The sequence below is a fragment of the Myiozetetes cayanensis genome, unplaced genomic scaffold (assembly GCF_022539395.1).
Source record: "Myiozetetes cayanensis isolate MyiCay16 unplaced genomic scaffold, myiCay2020 scf9, whole genome shotgun sequence".
NCBI lineage: Eukaryota > Metazoa > Chordata > Aves > Passeriformes > Tyrannidae > Myiozetetes > Myiozetetes cayanensis.
This window is the reverse complement of record NW_026088185.1, coordinates 12,866,846-12,886,757: the sequence shown is the minus strand read 5'-3', so window position 1 is coordinate 12,886,757 and position 19,912 is coordinate 12,866,846. Positions and strand designations below refer to the sequence as shown.

General features: G+C 39.1%; 1 protein-coding gene across 4 annotated transcripts in view; it reads left to right on the top strand.

Moving 5' to 3' along the window:
• PARD3B (par-3 family cell polarity regulator beta) overlaps positions 1 to 19,912 on the top strand; it is a 402,616-nt gene that overhangs the window by 22,371 nt on the left and 360,333 nt on the right. For all 4 annotated transcript variants that reach the window (XM_050340097.1, XM_050340096.1, XM_050340094.1 and 1 more), the window contains exon 2: positions 1,856 to 1,957. In XM_050340097.1, the coding sequence (XP_050196054.1) occupies positions 1,856 to 1,957 (102 nt within the window). The remainder of the gene's footprint in view (positions 1 to 1,855; positions 1,958 to 19,912) is intronic.

Below are 19,912 nucleotides of genomic sequence, written 5' to 3'. Positions count from 1 at the left end.
GAAGTGTTATGTCATTGAAGCAAACAAATGTGGTCTGGGACCGACCCTTCCCATGTGTAGCTCTGCAACAGCCTGCCAGCTCTGTTACTGCTCGTGCTGGGTTCTGACTTGCAGGCCATTCAGAGCATACCCTGCAAGCAGAAAAGCTGTCACTTGGGCAAGGACTGCAGGGATATATTTATGAAGTACAGAGTTACTTTGGACATGCAGTCTCCTGCCTTGGAGTTTTAAAGCACATGGAAACCTGAAGTGTTCTTGACACTCTTTTGGTTGTTGTATCTTAGTAAAGCGTAAGAAACTTAAAGTAAGACCATTCCTTTTCTTAGCAAGTTTCATCTTCTCTGGCAATGATTCTACCTTGGATGTACCACGGTTATGTTTTTTTTGGACCTGTTCTACTCCTGAGCTCTAAATAATGTATAAAACATGAGTCTGTATGTGCATGTGGATGAAATGCTGTTTGGGACTTTAGATACTCAACTCTAACATCTGCAGGTGGATAATGGCTTGTTTTATGTAGAGAGTTATCTAAAACATCAGTGTTTTATTTAGTGAAGCTGTCTAGACTCTTGGTGGGAGTAAAGAAACACAGAAGGAATTGATACATAGATTTTTAGGGAGTTTTTTTGAATAGACACTTTGTATCCAATGCATGACTTTGAATTTCTTTGGAATGGGTGAGTGATTTTGCTGGTCAGATGTTACTTATTACTTCTGTGACTGTCCAGAGGGAATTTCTTCCACCTAGGCTATCTAGTGGTAATTACTATTTGCCTCATCAAGCAAATCTAAAAAGCTCCCTGTCCCCTGCATGTGTTTTTTAACTTTCCAGGTTGAAGTTCATGTAAGTTTATAGAAGCCAGTTTCACATTTTATTTCTGAAACAGCGAGTGTTCAGTCTTGCTGTAGCCTGTGGTAGTTATTGTAACTGGGGAGTCCTTGAGAATAAAAGCTCACAGTGTGTTCATACTCTGTGTTCCTGAATCAGAGTATGTGTGGGAGCAGTACCTAAACCATTAACAGGTATTTTTCTTCGAAGGAAGCTGAATCCTGTTCTGGTTTAGTTCTTGTATTTCAGTGTGAATTGTTGTTCTTGTCACTTAAAAAAATCTTTGATTGGCCACACTTGCTCCAAAAGGTCAGTGAGGCAGTGGCATCTACATCTCTAATGTAGAGCCCTTCTCTTGATGTAGCCACTAACAAAAATCATTAAGTTACTGTAATTGTTGTAGTCCAAAGTAAGGTAAGTTCAAGAATTTCTTCAGTTTAACATAGTTTAGGGTGACTGTGTGTCTTGGGCTTGTGTCCTGCCAATTTGCAGCATTCTGTTGAGACACTAGAGCTTTTATAGTAATTTTTCCTTTGTTTCTGTTTCAGTGACACATCTGGGTTGGGGCAGCTGCTCAATCACAAATAGAAGTGAACACTGAAAGCAAAATATTCTAATTAGCTGTTTATTTTTTAACTTCAGCTTTATTCTGTCAGGAATAGTGCATGTCCATCCATATATATATTATTTATGTGTTTGTGCTGATAATAAAAAGTATTCCAACTGTAAAGTAGTGTAACACCAAGAAAAGTTACCTTCTATTAGCTTCTTTAAAATTACCTATTTAAATAAAGCAAGAAATGATAAGGAAATGAAAAAGTATGTGTTGAAGGTCTTTTGCACAGTGTTCTCTAGGTAGTGTCTTGCAGTTTCCATTCGCTCTCAGTTTCAGGTAGTGGCTCCAAGCTTCTGCCTCCTCACTGTGGAGGGAAGTAGGTGGGAAGCAAGTGGGATACAAAGCTGCTTTGTCCAATAGCACTGAAATCACGCAAGGTTAGGTTAAAAAGTCTTGGATTTATCTTACAGGATCCAAGTTCCTGGGTAAATATTCACCACCTGGAGTATACAGATGGAGGAATCCTGGACCCAGATGATGTGCTGGCAGATGTTGTGGAAGACAAAGATAAGGTAGAGTTTGGATGAAAATACTACTTTTGCTTTTCAATGTGTCTTTTCAAACAAGTAATGCTGCTTTCTCACTTCTTGGACATCTGGCAGGTGAAATGTTAAATAGGTGTTAAATATTTTTAAACACATCTGTCCATAGGTGCTATATTTCTCTGCTTCTGGAGTAGAAGGGGGGAGCAGGAAGCACGACCAAAGCAGTGAAGATAATAAGACAAACCTAGCATTTCATTTAGAACTTAACCTTTTCAAGCAGTTCTGTGTTTCTTTTTATGCCTGTATTAAAATAGAATGGTGAATGAATGTGAGTTTTGCAAGGCATTTTCTATGCCACTTAAAATATCTTTTGTAATCTCTTCCTTTGCGTTGAATCAAGTTTTTGAGAATCACTCAAATGTCATGGTTGAATGTGACAAAATAAACAGACAGATCCTGTGATGACAAGAACAGCTGTTTCAGCTGTGTTGAGTTTCAGGAGGAGTTCCTATGATTTGCTACCGAAAGTCTAAGCAGGCCAGTTATTAATTTTAAAAGCTATGAGTCTCTAACTTTGCAATTCAAATTAAGTAGATTTCTTTTCTGGGTAGAGAAGTAGTAGCTGCAAAGAAGCCCCTTTTATTTTTTTTTGTAATTAACAGAAAAATTTAGTTTTGGGAAACTAATTGGTGACTTATTTCAGCACAGAGGAGAAGGGGCGTAACTTGTAAAACTTTGCTGACTCTATTTATTTTCTTCATAAAATCAGAGGAAAAAGTATCTAGTGGCTTGAAACTTAAGATCCAAATATGGGATATGTGGTGCTTTTAAACAAATAGCTTTGTCTATTTAAAGTATCAGATGCTTTATGACTTAAAAAATAATTCTCTGTGTTGCAAACAGAATTGCTAGTTTTATATGCTGTTGATTCTTCAATGAATACAAAGTGCAACATTTTGCTTATGATTAAGGGGATGCTGTTTCTCAATACCTTAGAAAATAGTCTAAGGTGTACTTGGCTGTCATTTTATAGCAGTTTGTGTGGGAATTCTTAAAAACAATGGATCTCTGTTAGATATATATTCTTATCATACTTGTGTTTCTTGCTTGTCCATATTTACTGAGAATATACTTAAAGCACCATAGGACTTTTTTTCCCAGGAGTGTTTGGAGATTACAGGACTGGGTTCTGAACTTGACACAGCCGTGTATCAAGGATAAGGCCATAAGCATAAGGTGTCATAAAATGAGTTATTGCATCAAAGGGAAATGCACCACTGGTCTCACCAGTTAATGAAAATTAGCACAACCACCCAGGATTTTCTGTTTGAAGTACTGATAGAGGAACACTTATGCAAATATGAGCATTAATTTTCAGGGTATTTGCTATGCCATGCAGTTTTGAACTTGTGACCAGAGCCTTTGCTGTCCCTCGTTGGTGGGTGTCACTGGTTGAGTGTGTGTTGCTAATGAAGCCTCTAGTTCACACACAGCTGCGGGTTTAAGCTTCTTCAGTTACAAAAGTGCTAGGTGAGACTAGTTCTGAGGCTGTCTTAAGGAAAAGCCACTGGAAAACTGGGATCTTACTCTCAGAAGTAATCTGAGATGTTTTAGGAATAGAGCAAGCTCCTCAGTTTCTCTTCCTGTGATGTCTCAGTTACCTGTGGTGCATCACTATCGCCTTGTCTTCTTCAGAAGGGGTTGGTGAAACAGGGATAAGAGAGAATTGCTGAACAGCAGCAGCTGCAGTGACGAATCAGATTTTTTTGAGTAAAGTAGGGGAGAATGATGTAAGGGATCTGCTGGTTTTGAGAGGTCGAAGAATGCTTTCCTTTGAGAGTGGAACTGCACCACAGTGTGTGGAATGAGCTGTCCAAGCTACCTACTTGCAAGGTTTGGTATGATCTGATAACAAAGAACCAGGCCCATAAAAGGCTTACAAATAGTTTTGATAGTTTCATTGTGGCCTGTTGGCCTTTGAGCCTTCACCAGTGTTATTTCACACTGAGAATCTCAACTAGGGGATCTTTAAGCTTTTCAAAGGAGGGGAGGAGATATTCAGGTCGAACTGACCTGCAAACTTGTTTAAAATCCCTGAATAGATGAAGGAATTTTTGGTACATTTATCTGTGCACTGCTTCTCTTTGGTTATGATTATCTGTATGTGTGATAAATGAATAGACCACAGCTTTGTTGCTCTCTTGTCCTTGTCATCCTTCCGTGTGCATCCAAGCAATAAATTTCCCATTAAATCAGTCACTCTCTATAAAAATAAGCATTGCACTTAACCTCAGTGCCTTTAAATGAAGGTGTGTTTGGCATTGCCAACCATCTGGATCTTCCTCAGTGGCAGAGGAAAGCTGATGCCTTTTTTAAGGGATATAATCTGCTCTAGATTGTACTTTGATAGCAGTAAATTAACACAGCTTCTTCAGAGGAAAATGTCCTTGTAATCTATTGATTTATTTTGCTGTGACAACAAAACAGCGAGAGCAATATCAGATATAATTTGTTTGGAATTTCAGAAGCTTCTGACAGTCCTTAACAATAGACTGTTAAGGAGGCACAACTACTCAGGAGGTAAATAACAAGTGCTGTGGTGGGTTAGTGAATGATTGAGAGAGGAAAAAAAAGATGGAATAAATGGTCTGTTCCCAACACTGAAGTGATGGCAGTGGGATGTGCAGTGCCCATTATTGGGAGTGGCAGTGGTTTTGAGGTCTGCTTATGTTAACTTCAGGACTTCCTCTTGAACTCAAAATTAATCAAAGTTCAGCAAATAGACAGTGCTGTGGATGATATTAGTAGTTGTCAACTGCACAGTTAAGCATGTTGGAGAGAGTGGCTTGCTTTATTTGCATATAAACCAGGTCTAAATTAGTATTATATTTGCTTGGTAATGTGTCATGTGAAAATGCTTCGGAAGTTCGCTTTGCTAAGAGTTCCTCTTGCTGCTGCTGCTTCAACAATAACCTGTGACCTGAGTTGGATGTCAAAGGCAGTTGACATAATTTTGTAGAATAGCTTTAAAGTAGTTTGTTTTCACTGGGTTATCTAGCAATTGGTTTGTGTCCCGATAATCTGAATGATGGATTAATTAAAACCCCCACATTTTGTTAACTGAATAAAAACATGCTGTTTAAATTGTCTGATTCTGATGTGTTGAAGCTATAAATGGAGTCCTCTTCCAATGCTGCTCTTAACAGATCTTTCACTTGAAATGTCTTTTCTTGAGGAAGAAAATGTCCTGAGAACACATCTTTGCTGTGCAAAAGATGGAGTACAAAGTGTTTCCCTTCTTATCACTGTGCTTGGCACATGTCTTAAAGGCATAAACTTAATGAGCCATCTAGATTCCCTCTGTTTTTTATATGGAGTCATGTATTAAATACTCACAAACACCTGGGGAGACTAAAAGGATGTCATGAAGGCCTGTGTTAAGCTAAAACTTGCTTAGCTTATAGGAAAAGTTTTTCCTAGACAGAACAGTTCTGCTTTCTGAATACACATAGAAGTCTACAGGGAAAATATGCTATCACACTTTTTATGTATATATATGTTCATAATTTGACAGGATTAAATACCAGCAAAATATGTTTAAGGGTATGCCTTTATCAGCAGAGCCCTTCTGAAGCAGGTGATGGTCTGCTGTTGGGTACTGGGTTGTTTTTGTTTGTTCAGGTTGTTTTGGTTTTATTTTGGGATTTTTTTTTCTGGGTGTGTTTTTTTGTTGTTTTTCTGTTTTGTTTTTTTGCCTTTGCTGGCTTGCTTTTTCGTTTTTTTGGGGGAGTTTTTGTGGGTGTTGTTTTGTAAGACTGTGCTTGCAAGGACAGTACTGCAGTAGTTACCATTCGTCCATCAAAGCTGCTGAACATTTGTGTGAAGATGCATTTCCTGATTAGTGCTGCTGGCAAAAGATGTAGGCTTGTCATCCTAGAGGGTGGTGTAGGTTTAACCTCTTCAGAGACTTTTTGTTTGCAGTTTCACTGCTGATAGGGGGAGGGGGTTTGTGGTGTGAGGTGTTTGGTTGGTTGGTTTTTTGGGAGTGGAAGGAAAAAAAAAAAGACTAAGTGATTGTGATGGGCACTGTGCTGACACTGAAATAGCTGGATGCCAGTGTGATCTTAGACATCAGTGTTTGATTGGGAATCTCCTTTTTTAAATATAGGTGACTTGTGTTTTTTAACAGCAGCAGAAGCTTTTGAAGGACATGAAGCAACATCACTGAAATGCAGAAACAGTGACACTGTTTCAAGATTTGTAGTGACTGTAACTGTCATTTAAGTGTTTGTAATGGTGATATCAAGTAAATGGTATGAATTAAGTGTAGTTCAGATACCTATTTTAGCTAAGCATTTAATGAAATATTAAACAGCACAATCACTGAATTCTTTCATCTCAGTTCACTACGAGCAGAAGTACGGTATCGAGAACACATGTCTCCTGGATGGTCTCCAAATGCTAGAGAAATCAGCTGCTGCCTCTTCAAAATGGTTATTGGGCCCATGCATGCTCCTGATAGGAAGCTCAAGATCTGGCTGACATTTTTATAGAGGATCCTGAGTAACTCTTTGAAGCCTCACTTCAGACAGAGGACTTTACCGGCAGCTGTAGTTTCACTGACGGTATTGTGAGTGTGAGGCTGGTTTGGAGCAGTTGTTTCAGCAAAGCAATAAAAGTGAAGCAGGTGTGAACTTCAAGACTGATGTAATTATACAAAGGAAATGTCTTTCCAGGTACATTACAGGCATGTTTTCTGTCAGTGGATTCTGAACTTTTCTGTTGTCTCCAGGCAGGTTAGTCACTGGGAGCAATGGCTGGCTGGGATTACCACTCAGAGCAGTTATTTTCTGACCTGGGTTTGACTCTGTAGACCTTCAGAGTTGTCATTTTGACTGTGAAAGTGATGGCACACTCTAATGTGCAGTGTGTGTTTAAATTAAGTTGTACTGAGCTAATTCCACCTTTGAACAGTTTCTGTTGTATTCAACCATCAAATTCCTCATGAAATCAAGAAGGAAATCAGAGCTGAAGTAACCTTTAGGTAAATACAGAAACTGTGACTGTAGAGTAGGAGGTGATAATGAAAATTCCTGCATCAAGTTGAAAAATGTCAATTAAGTCAGAATGAAAAGGAGGCTAGTGGGCAGAAATATCTTGGTAATTTGAAAAATAAATTAAGGGCTGTAGTATTCTGAGGTAATTTCTCTTCATGCAGTTAGTTTGGTGCTTTAAATACCTCCCCTGTAAATCAGTGGTGGAGTGTCAACAGAGCTGGAAAATGCTACATTTTACAGATCTTTTTGTTGCATGATTTGATTCCCAAATACATGATCCATGCAAGTAATGCATACTTAAGTTAGGGAAATGTTGTTCAAACTCTAGACTTCTGTGTAATTGAACTCCCTAGGGTTTTGTAACTTGCTGGTAACTGGAGTGCAGAATGGAGCTCTTTTTATTCTTTTGTTTGTTATGCAAGAGTATATTATACTTGTTTAGGAAAAACACAGCAAGAAATGTAAGACTTGTTGCAGCTGAGAATTCTTACCTGCTGAAATATATGCTGCAGTGGGTTTCTTATGTAGAGTCTTCTACATGTTGTTGCATATTAGTCAACTTTTCCCTGGATAAGTTTAAAAAAAAAATCCTGTATTTCTAAGAACGTGAGAGGTGTCTGGCAGCACAGAAAGCAGTTTAATAATGTTTCATGTAATGTGGAGGTAACATCTGAAGTGTTCAATGGACACAGGATAGTTCAAAGTGGTGTGTTAGAACTTGGATGCTCTGTCGTTCATAAAATCTGCCTCAAAAAGGCATCAAAGAAGAAAAAATTACAACATTTTTTTCTTTCTAAGGTGTTTCATATTGCTCTGGACTACAGTTTTGACACTCAGTGTTTGGTTGATTGATACAATGGCCAAGTTATTGCTTTAATGTGCGTGCTTTTACTGACTGTCAAACAATTTGCTGGTGGCAGCAAATCCAGGCTACAGACTTGTGACACTTAGTGCTTCTGGCAGAGTCTTGGTTACACTTTATAAGTTTGAATGGCTTGTTTGAAAAACGGCTGTCCAGAGGCAGCCAATTTTGATGTTTAGTTCCTTGCTGCTAATGAGGTAAAATAAGGGATTAGTAGATCAAAAAACCTGATATGCTCAAGATGAGGAAAATGAAGTTGCAAAAATTTGGCAAACTGGTATGTAAGGGCTGATGTTCTTCGATTTGGTTTTAACCTGTTTTTTGTGGTTTCCCACCCCTGTATAATTTGTAGGTTTGGGTTAGTATCTCTGCCAGAATATGTGTTGCTATTTGTCTCTGTGACTCTTCCTTACTGCTTCTGGTTTTGTATTTCATATTTTGTGGTTTCAGTAATGAGATCCTACAGACAAGCAGAAATCTTGAAATTTTATTAGCAAAACGGTAACAACTAATGCATTCTTCTTTCAAACCCTAAATTGGTCAAAATTAAAATGGATTTAACTTCTTCTATACTGAATAACATGTTTAATAATAATAATGGCCAGTCTTCGCGAGCGAAGATCCGGGGAAGGTCTTTACACCTTCCAGCCTGCGCATTGGATTTTTTAGGTGAGACACAGTGTGCGCGGAACTGAGCCCACCCTTTAATCCTAAGGTTCATCTGCCGGGGCCAAGCGAGCTTGGACGGTGGCAGCGAGGTCCTTAGGACGTAGGTGGGTTGCCTTTAAGGCTAACGAGCCCCACCTGCCCGGGAGTGGCCCTGACCGGGAATCGAACCCGGGTCTCCGCGGTGATAGCGCGGCGCCTTTACCACTAGACCACCAGGGGCTCCTATAACATGTTTACAACCTCTGAAAGTGTAATACAGTGTTATCGTATTTGTTACATTTAGAGTACTCTGTTTCTTCCTTGTATAAATACTTTGTAATAGGTTTCAGTTGTAATTTCCAATAATCAGAGTTATTAGGATATGAAATTGTTGTTGCTGACAGTATTTGTTTACTCAAATATTCATAGCTAGTTCTGAGTGTTGAAGTTATAAAGACTGGACAGAATTGTGATTGAAACCTCCATGCCACTTCTGTTCTGCTGAAGGAGTCCCATTAGAAGCTCTTCAGGTATCTGATAATTAACTCTGCATTAAGTGTCTCCAAAGAAGGGAAGTATTAGAAAGGCCATATTTTAAATGCTGCCTTTACTCATTTTACACCTTAAAATATGGAGATGTGAGACACAGGAAAGTCCAGGGACAAAACAGGGTATCTGTCCTTTTGGGCTGCATCAAAGGAAGCGTTGCCAGCAGGTTGAGTGAGCTGTTTCTCCCTCTTCTACTCTGCTCTCGTGAGACCCCACCTGAACTGCTGTGTTCAGGTCAGGATTCCTCAGCACAAGAAAAATGTGGACCTGTTGGAGAGGAGGATCCAGAGGAGGGCCACAAAAGTGGTTAGAGGGATGGAGCACCTGTTCAATGAGCATAGGGTGAGAGCGTTGGGCTTCTTCAGCCTGGAGAAGAGAAGGTTCCAAGGAGACCTCATTGCAGCCTCTCTGTACTTAAAGGGGGCCTGTAAAAACAAGGGAGAGTGACTTTTTACATGGGCAGATAGTGACAGGACAAGGGGGAACAGTTCTAAACTGAGAGAGGAGACGTTTAGATTAGATAGCAGGAAGAAGTTGTTTACTGTGAGGGTGGTGAGGCACTGGAACAGCTTACCCAGAGAAGTTGTGGATGTACCGTCTCTTCCAACACAAACTATTCAATGATTCTCTGATTTTGTGTTGACTGTGATGATGGCTTTTCCTGTCATCTTGAGTTGCAGGCTGTTTAACTTGTTCAAAAGGACAGCACCAATGCTTGCTAAAAGCTTCCATTGAGTTTATCTAGGATTTACCAATAGTTTAAAAACAAACAAACAAAGGCATTGGGGATGGGGAGTTCTTACAGAAAAACTGTAGGCCTTGATTTGCTGGCCCTTGGATGAACTTAGCTGGAGTTCTGTTTTTGCTGTTGACAAAATAGCATGCAAACCAGTTAAGCTGCAGCCGATTTTAAAAGAAAATGTTTTCACACTTTTCAGGAAGAAAAAGTTTCATGCCGTTTTGAGCCAGTGCTTGTTTAGGAAACAGATGTCTGATTTCACTCTTGTGTAGTAGGGTGTGCTGTGAGCCACCATATATTTATAAAAAAAGGATATTTTGGTGGGAGTTAGTCTGTTTATTTTTGAAGTGGGATCTGAACTGTGAGTACCAGGGGAGGGGGCAAAAAATCACTATCATTAGTACTTACTAAACAACACTTTATTTCAGTAATGCAGATTCTTTTAGAATACAGATTACGAAGCTTTGCATTTTTATGAAATTTGTTTTAATTTCTTGCTGCAGAGGTGCCATGCATTATTCAAGATTATAAAATGATTTGGATTTCAGGAGCATTTGGATTTGCTGATGAGGATTTCAAGCTGTGTAATTATGAAACTGTATGCACATGGGTTGGAAGTTCAGAACTCATTAGCGTAATCATTAAAATAACCATTTTTTAAGTGTGGTATTACATTCTGGGGTGTGCAATCACACTATCATGTGCTCCTGGTTTTACTGGAAGCATTCTTGTAATAAACTTCAGGTCTAGCAATATGCTTCAAGATAAGTTCATAGCTTTAAGAACAGACACCTGGTCAGATGTTACTTGGGTTATTAAAGAAAATTTAGTTTTATAGATTTAGAGCCATAACACGGTGCCTGTGTGCATTAATCAACCTCCTGTTTATCCTAGGAAAATTTATAAGCTTTTACATATTTAGCACTGTATAATGTAATTTTTCTTAAAATAGAAAAATTTTCTTGGAACATATTGCAAGGGTTACTTATTTCAGCTCTACCTACTTTAACGTAGTGTGGGTATAAAGGGTCTTACCAGATGGACTCCAAAGTTTTAGCTTTTCCAGTGTAAATTTGTGTTTGAACTTTCTGAACTGTAAACTCTTTATCTGAACATCTGTAACACCACAGTTTTTCCATTTGTGGTAAGTATACCATTAGTTTTCTCAGATAAAAAAAAAATTAAATAATTGTGACAGCAGATCTGTGACACTAACAAAATTCCTGATAGTTTTGGAATAAGATTGCCTATTTAAATGCTAAAAGGGGGATTTTCGGAGTTAAAATCCTCTTTATGTAAGAGACGTGAATCTGGAAGTTGTGCTTTCCTAATTTGATTCTCTGTTGATCCCTCTATCTGATTTGTATTTTGCTTTTTCAAAGAGTACTAAAAACACAGGGCAGGCAGAATGTTTGGGACCTGGGTCACTTAGTTTTTGGGAAGTATTCAGCTGTGCAGCTGTAACACTTTCTCTCAACCTGACAATGTGTGTTGTGGTCTGGGCACTGAGCACTGGAGCTGATTGGTGTTCTGACAAGCCAAGCTGTCTGCCTGCCTGTTCCCTTCACAGGGACGGGGCTGGGGGCAAGGAGGTCATTCCAAGTGCTTTTGGCCACCACTGGAGATCTGCATGAACATTCAAATGACCTGATGAAAAGGAGCTTAATATCAATCTTTGTGCAAGCATAACCCTTGTCCCTTCTTAATGATTTTCATTGATGTAATAAATATTTGGAATCCTGTATACACATGTTGATGCTTAAGTGCATATAAGCACAACATTAATGTTTACCAAGGGAGTGATATGCATTGTGAAAATACTTAAACTTATTGTAGTAAGATAATTTGGTGAGTTGTTTTGCTATAAAGTAAGCTGAGCTTTTCAGTACTTCCACATAGTGATTTAATTTTGGTATGTTTTGGAGGTTGATAAAGTTGGGGCTGTTCAACTTGGAGAAGAGAAGGTTCTGGGGAGACTCATTGCAACCTTTCAGTACTTAAAGGGGACCTAAAGACAGATGGGGATGAACTTTTTACCAGTACCTGTTGCAATAAGACAAGAGACAATGGTGTTAAACTGAATGTCAATGTAGAATAGATAAAAGGAAGAAATTTTTTTACAATGAGGGTAATGAAACACTAGAAAATATTGTCCTGAGAGGTGGGAAATGTTCCATCCCTGGAAACATTCAAGGTCAGGTTTGAGGGGTTTCTTATGCAGCTGAAGATGTCCCTGTCCATGGCAGGAGAGCTGGACTAGATGATCGTTAAAGGTCCCTTGCAACTTCAACTATTTATGATGCTATTACTTCACTTATCCACATATGGATTGAGATAGGGATTTGTTGTTCGGTTTTACAGTTAGGACTCCAAAGACTCTTTGAGTACAAGGGCTTAAACACCCATGGTGGTTACCATGATGGTGAAGAAGTTTTGTGTTGATATTTCATTCCTTTTCAGAAGTGACTGTGTCCTGGCCTGAGGAACTGAGCTGGTCCTGGTACAGTTTTGGGAAACTGCTTCAGTGTAGTAAGCTTGTTACTTTCCATTGGTACACAACTCTTGGGTTAAGTTCTGTTATTCTGATTCCTGTGACTTTTCCCTCCAGAAAGTTGAGGCTTTGGAAAGCTGAAGGTAGAATCTTGTTTACATTTCAGCAATTGCAAACAATTTGGAATTCGTGTTTTGGAACTCTCTGGTTGCAGTGGGGATGGTGTTCTAGGTGAGATGGCCTAATGCTATTGCTGTTGTGAAAGCAAATATCTCTTGAAAGTATTTAAACAAACAAAGCCTACTCAATTGTTATATGCAGGTTTGAGAAATCAACCCTTATTTATTGAAGGCACATTTGATGTGTTTGAGGAAAATATTGTATAAGTTTCCTTTAAAAATGCACACATGTAACCCAGCTTTATGTGCCAACTTCTTGATACATGCAGTGTGGAGTCTAACAGAAAGCTGCCATGGTTTGACTTTAAAAGGCTGGGAAGGGTACTGGCTCCATACTTCAGCTCAGGAGGCAGCTTTGTGGCTGAAGACTTCTACTGGAAGTGCCAAGTAAGAGTGAGTTGGTGCCTCCTTTGGGGAGCGGAGAGGATGGTGTGCCCAAAAGGCTGTAGGGGCAGACCTTTGATGTACCGGTTGCGCAGTAAATACCTTTTGAGAAAATGTGTGAATAGGAGAACATGCCTTCATCTTTTTGAGAGTTCAGAAGTATCTTCTGCGAAGAACCAGAACTGATTGTTCATAACTGGCTTCCAGGTTTTGTGGAGGAGTGGCTGAGGGTCTTTACCTGAAGAAAAGGAGGCTCAGGGGAGACCTTTTCTCTCTCTATACCAATGTGAGGGGGTTGTAGCGAGGTGGGTCTATTTCTTCTCCCAGGTAACAAGTGATAGGACAGGCAGAAATAGCCTCAAGGTGCACCAGAGAAGGATTAAGACTGAATATGAGGAAAAACTTCATCACCAAAAGGATTGTCAGGCATTGGAACAGTCTGCCCAGGCAAGTGATGGAGTCATCATCCCTGGAGGTATTTAGAAGTTGTGTAGATGTGGCACTTAAGGGCATGGTTTAGTGGACTTGGCAGTGCTGGGTAATCATTGGACTTGATAAGAGTCTTGTCCAACCAAAATGATTCTATGATTGTTGAGTATTAGTGCTTTCCTGGTCACTGTCTTATTCTGTGATGGTGTTAATAGCAAAACGTAGTTATAGTAATTTGAAGACTTGAGTTTGAGGACTTTTTCTCCTGTTGCTTCAAAAACAGATGGAAGAACAAAGGAAATGTTAAAAAACATTTTAAAGTGTACTTACCATTGCCTTTGCAAAGAAAATAGGGTGTCTAGACTGCCTCTAGGATATTCAATTCAAGGCTCTTTGGTAATTTTACCCTGGCTTCCTATGCCAGAAGAAACCATAGGATAAAATGTTGGATAAAGAAGCTCTTGATCACTGTAGTTGAATCTTGATGAATAAAATATAGGCTTTACTTTCCATATGTTTGAAATGCATGTATCTTATGGTAGAAAAATGGCATGAAATGTCAAAAATGGGGTAAAGGGTAATTCTATTTTTTTTTAACTTTCACTTTACCTTTGTTGATGGCTTTGTTTGTGGATACTTTTTCTGTTGCTTCTTCTGTTTCTTTTAGTTGAAAGTTGAGTTGAAGACAAACAACGATCAGAAATAAAGACAAAAATGCATTAAAAGCTAGCCAAGTGTGCAGATGTGCATTATGTGGCTTCCTCGAACAGCATTCTTTTTGTGCATGGCCTTTTACTTGTCTTTTTGCTAAGTTGTATTTCTTGATGTGGTGTGTGATTTCTGATCACAGTAGCTGGTTTTCAGTCTATAGGGTTTTTTTTTTTTGTTACTGTCCTCCTAATAAAGCAATTTTCAAATAAGAGCTAACTTTTAAATGAACTCAAGTTCTACTTTGACATGTTTATTTAACAGGCTATAGTAATTATAGTAATTATTTTGTGGTTTGGTTTTTTTTAAGTACACCTTTTCCAATGCATTTTTAACTTAAGGTGTAATCTTCAAGAGGATAGTGAAATACACTACCTTAGATCATGCAATCAAGTTAATGCAATCAAGTTTCTAATCATTTTCTTGGAAGAGCTTCCATTAGAGAAGATGAAGACTTGCTCTTCTTTTGCTGAAGAAATGTCCTCATTTGCTGTTGATTGAGGTCTTAAGCTTAAACTGCTGGGTATAGCTTGACCCAGGTTATATTAGTGGCACTTTCAAGTTATGATTGCTTGCCTTCCTGGGACTACACAAAGATTGCTGGCTGATAGGAAATCAAAGAACTGAATTTCAGAGTACTGAGATTTTCCTGATCTTTATGTTTTACGTGTTTAAAGTCTGAGGAGTCTTTCATATGGTGCTAATGCATTTTATATTAACACTTCTGAAAAGTTTTTCTTAGATGACATGTTTCTTACATCGTTTTGTATTCAGCCTTTAAGGAAGGTTTTTCTCAAACTTTCCTTTGTGTCTAATGTCTGCCACATAGCAGTCAAAGCCTCAAGGAAAAACATGTTTGAACAAGAAGTTGCTATAGGTCAGTGTAGAACCATGTTAGTGAGATGGACAAACAATGCAGCAACAGGAACTAGGTGTCTTAAGATACTCTACCTTTGTGACGTTGGAGCTAAACTGGTGAAGGTGGGTATGAAATGTATTTTGTGAGGAGCTTTGATCACCACGTGTGGTGTATTTAGTTTTGGAGGTATCAGATCTTATATGAAGCTAAAACTACCCACTGGCTTTATTTGTAATCCTTGTATAGAACTGTAGTTCTTATTTCTGTGCCTCCTGTCTGCTAGCTGGTTATAGTACCTGCTGAATAAAGGAGTGAAGAATTTTAATTTCTCCTTTTGGATGACAGCTTCTATTTTGTTATTCTGTACAGCAGCAGCATTCCCTTAATGGCAATTCAAGTAACACTTTCATAACTAGAATTCTATTGAGTCTCATGTGTAAACACAACCTGGAAAAGTAAATTCTTTTGGAGATAGTAGCAATTAATCTGAAAAATTAAATGTGAAGTGCACTTTAACAGAGGTTTTTTATTTTTTTCTCCTCTAAAAGATTTTTTTAAAAATTATTTTTGTGAAGACAAAAGCTTACAAGGGCACAGAATTTTTGTACTCAGAATCCCTTCCTCAGAAAGCTTCACTGATCCTTCAAGCTCCCTCAAAACTAGCTTGGGATACAACAAAGGACTTGTAGCTATATATGGTCTCTTTACTGTCTTGTATGAGGGGTTCCCATTCCCATTTCCCTGTAACTGTTTTAGAATGCAGTCCTGACCTTCCTGTGTGAAAGTGAAGATGGCAGCAGTTGTGTACAGCTGTGCTTAGATAGCCTGTCAGGTTGCCTTTGTCCCTGGAAAAGGGGATTTTTCTTCAGTGTCTGAGGGCTCTGCTTCCAGAGGGACCACTCAAAGACAAGGAATGTTTCTTGGGCTTGGTTTTGTTCTGGCTGTGGTTTGCTGGCAGCCTTGAGCCAGCCTAAGTGTGCATTTGCTTTTGGAAGAGATGGTGGTGTCTGTCTGCACCCAGTCCTGCTGCTCCTGCCCTCGGAGCTGTACAGAGCTGTTCTGCATTTAAACTAGTTTGACACAAATGCGAAACTTTGTTGATTTTACCCGGAGCAGTTTTACAAAGTAACTCCTTTTGTGGGCTCTGGTGCCAGAAGGGTGAGAGGCAGCGGTTCTGGGTAGGGGAAGCTGTTGCTGGGGGTGTTCCTGAAGTGGTCCTACTGCTCTGGGGATACATAAGGAGTTGAGGCTCCTCTTCTTTGCTTGCAACCACTGCAGGGAGAACTTCAGTGTTGCTAAGCAATACTGCTCCAGAATAGGACAATAAATGTCCTTGGGAAAGTAGGACCATCTTTCACTCCATTGACTGCGCTGCTTTGTTGAACTGGGCTTTCTTTGCCGTAGTAGCTCATGAGTTTCAGAGTTGTTGGCACTTCACAGTCTAATTTTTACTATGGTCCCCTGATCAAGGAAATTCCATTTATTTCTTGAAGGAAAGGAATATGTGAATAAGTTATGTAGTAACTTAGAAATTGTAATTCAGAGTGTAATAAGGACTGTCCTGTACCACTTCATGCACTTTTCTGTTCTGGGCTGTTACTCTTGTACCCAGCTTGATTGAAAGTCCTCTCTGCTTTCCCTGGAGAAAGTGCCTTCTAGACAGCACCTCTCATCCTGCCCTGCAGATCTGGCTCTTAAAGGAGGTTTTAGGATTAAGTTTTAGGATAGATGTGGGGGCTTTTTGAAAACAAACAAACAAAAAAAAACCCACCAAAAAAACCCAAAACCAAAAAATCCACAAACCTATATACTGCTTCATCTAAATGTAGTTTGCCAACCAACAAACTGTTTCATGAAGTCAAAAACACTGCAGAAGAGTTGACTTTCACCTCCTTGGACTAAAAAACCAAAACTGTGTGGAGAAAGATTGTGCTTCAGCAGAAAAGTTTTTGTAGCTATGCTGATTAGCTGTGCTGCTTCAAAGTTTAGAAAATTTGATGATTGTTCACATATAGAAGAGGAAAACCTGATAATTGCAGCACTTGGAACCTCAGCTTTTCTTCATTAAAACTAATGAGGATATGAATAATTCTACAGTTTAGAGGTCTGAAAAGTAGTACAAGAGCTGGAAACAGAGATTGTGGGCTGACTGAAAGGACAGTCCATGTGCTGTGATACTTAATTGACCAATGACTTTCAAAACCCAAACTTGTACATACCTCTCAGCAGGCACCGGGAGAGTTATATCAAAAATTTAAGAATGATCTGGATCATTTTAAATGTTAGCTATAGGGTGTTTGTGAGCTGCCTGCTTTTCTGCTCTAATTAACTGTATTCTGGTAGTAGAACTGAGCTTGAAAGTGAATGTGCACAAATACTGCAGCAGACCTACCTGGCTGGTACCCCCCAGCAGAAGAGGACAGGTGAGGATGATGTGTCCAGCTTGCTGGTAGCCAAAGCATGGCACATATTTTAGTCCTGGATGTGCATCTTTATTGCTGTATTAAAGACATATAAAGACATATGTGGTGGAACTCTTTTGGAAATTTAAGTGAAAAGTGTTTTTTCCGGCTTATTCATTCCTTTAAAAGTGAAAATTAGTAAAGGGGGTAATATTGAAGTTGTCCCAAATATGTAAAGCAAATGAGTAAATACTATTCCTTTTGCTGTTGTCTTTCTAATTAGTAACACTAGTCACTCTTGGAGGATAGCTGAGAATGTAAACATGGTTTAAATATCTTCAAATCACATAAGGTAGAATTGAAGAAGAATAACAAACAGCATTTGAAGTATTTTTATCGTGTTAACATTTGATTTTATTGTAAACAATGGGTGTTATCAGGACTTGCAGTACTTGGCTTTTTCCCCAGTATGTTCCTTAGGAATGGAAAAAAACCCCAAACTAGAATTGTACTGCAAACACATTATAAACACTATTTTAGTTGCCTGGTGAATGTATTCTGCAGTACAGTTTGAAGCAGTGAAAAATACTTTCATTCAGTTAATGGAAGACACATTATTGACTGTATCTGATAAAGAGAAAACCAAACTATTTGCTGAAGGCGATGAACTGTTTATTCCTTGTGTATTGTTCTGAAAGTGCAAACATTTGTAAAGAAAAATGTCTAAGGACTGCTCATGTCACAAACAAAGCATCTTTTAGCCCTCCGTGGTGTTCACGTGGTGTTGCTTGTTGCCCCTAATTGCCAGGACTGGATGTTACACGTCCTGTCTGACCAAACAATGTAACGTATTTTCTGAGGGAAATTAGGAACAAGATACAGAACTTGGCCTTGGATGGAGAAGGTAGTGAATGGAATATCCCTACTATGTAGGGATGACAGCTGATCTTTTCTTTGTCTCTTTGCTCTTGTGTTCAGCAGAGCCATCCAAGGTTTTTCTCATGAGGGATGACTTGAGATGTGAAAAGTGATTGGCATACGTGCCAGTGGTATCAGATCTAGGAAAGCTACAGTGTAATGAAACAGGATGTTATTTGCTGCCAATCAATTTTGAAAATTTACCAAAAATGTTTGAGGTAATAGGTAAAAAGGTAAGGTGAGGGAAAAAGAGTAAGCCATTTTCTGACCCTCTTAAACAAACAACTACCAAAACCACCCCAAGCAAACGAAGAGCTCTCACCAAAACCAAGCAAATGACAGAAAGAAAATAACACCAAAAACCAGACAACCTTTTGGTTTTTTGTTTGTCTATACCTAGCAACCAGCCTATGGACTGATAACATACAGTTGGATTCCCCTTCCCACCAAAGCCCTTTCTCCAAAAAGGGAGCAAAAAAAAAAGGACCCAAACCAACAGCAAAAAGATCTCAAGCAAAAACCCCAAACCACTGCTGCATTATGGAAATAGCAACAGCACTTTTTTAGCTGGCCTAGGGAACAAGGGTTTGCTGATTTTGAGTGATTTCAGAGTTTTCCATCTCTGCATCATCCTCTTATAACCCAGAGAATTTGCTCTCCAATTTCAGCCTCCTCCCCCACCTTCAGTATTCTGTTAAGTGTGCAAGTACTAGGCAATTCCTGTTTTACAGTTTGGAAAAGGATGTGTTAATCTGGGCAAAGGACTGGTTACTGACACTTCTTTAAATGGATTACTTTACTTTCCGGTTTGCAGATGCCCAGTGCCAGCTTTCTGATAAGCAAGCATTGCCTAAATGTTTGTTCTGAGAAAACACTTCGTTAATACCATCAGCTCAGAATTTTTGGAGAAGCTGAATGGGCTAAACCTGGATCACTCGGGGGGAAAGTTTCCCTGCAACTATTTTCCATTTCTCTCTTCATTCTGTGTGTGTGCATTTACATACAGGCTTAGCTCTGCATATTTTACTGTGACATTCAGAACTGTTACACTCGTATTTGTCTTACTAATTGTATAAGTTATATCATTTGCATCAGGTACCTACTTGCTTGCTCTTCTGTGCTGCTAAAGGCTCAAAGACTGGATGGCCCTTGTGATATGAATTACTAGCATGGAGAAGCTGTAGTCTCCTTCACTGATGTGTTATCATTGCTAAATCCCTTTGAATCATGTTTTCCACAGAACTCCCAAATGTTCACAGCATATTCCTTATTCCTGTTCACTTTTTCATGTTACTTCCCTTGTTTCCAGCTGCTGTCTTGCCAGGAAAAATAGATACAGGACAGTTGGTTGGATGAACATATTGCAGACAAGACAATTTCTTTAATAAAGTCTAACACAAAGTCTGAGAGGCTCTGTCGGAGTGGCAAACAACTGCTTATCCAAGCTGAGATTGCCAAGTTTTAGAGGAGATTGCTTTATTTTGGCAAAGTACTGGAGCACATAAGGAACTTCTTAAATACATATATATTTTTTTCAGAAGTGTTTGTAATAGTAAAACTTACTGTGTGTGGAGAAGATCCGCTTCAAATACAGCTGCAGGGCTGTGGGTTTTCCATTGTTCATGGATACTGTGAAGGGTGGGTCCAACCTCATGTTCTGCTAACATGGAACTGTGTTTGGGTTAGAATGAATGTCCCCCCACCCCAACCTCCCCGTGGGACTTTCTGTCTTTGTGTTGTCACCTTCTCTGCAGAGG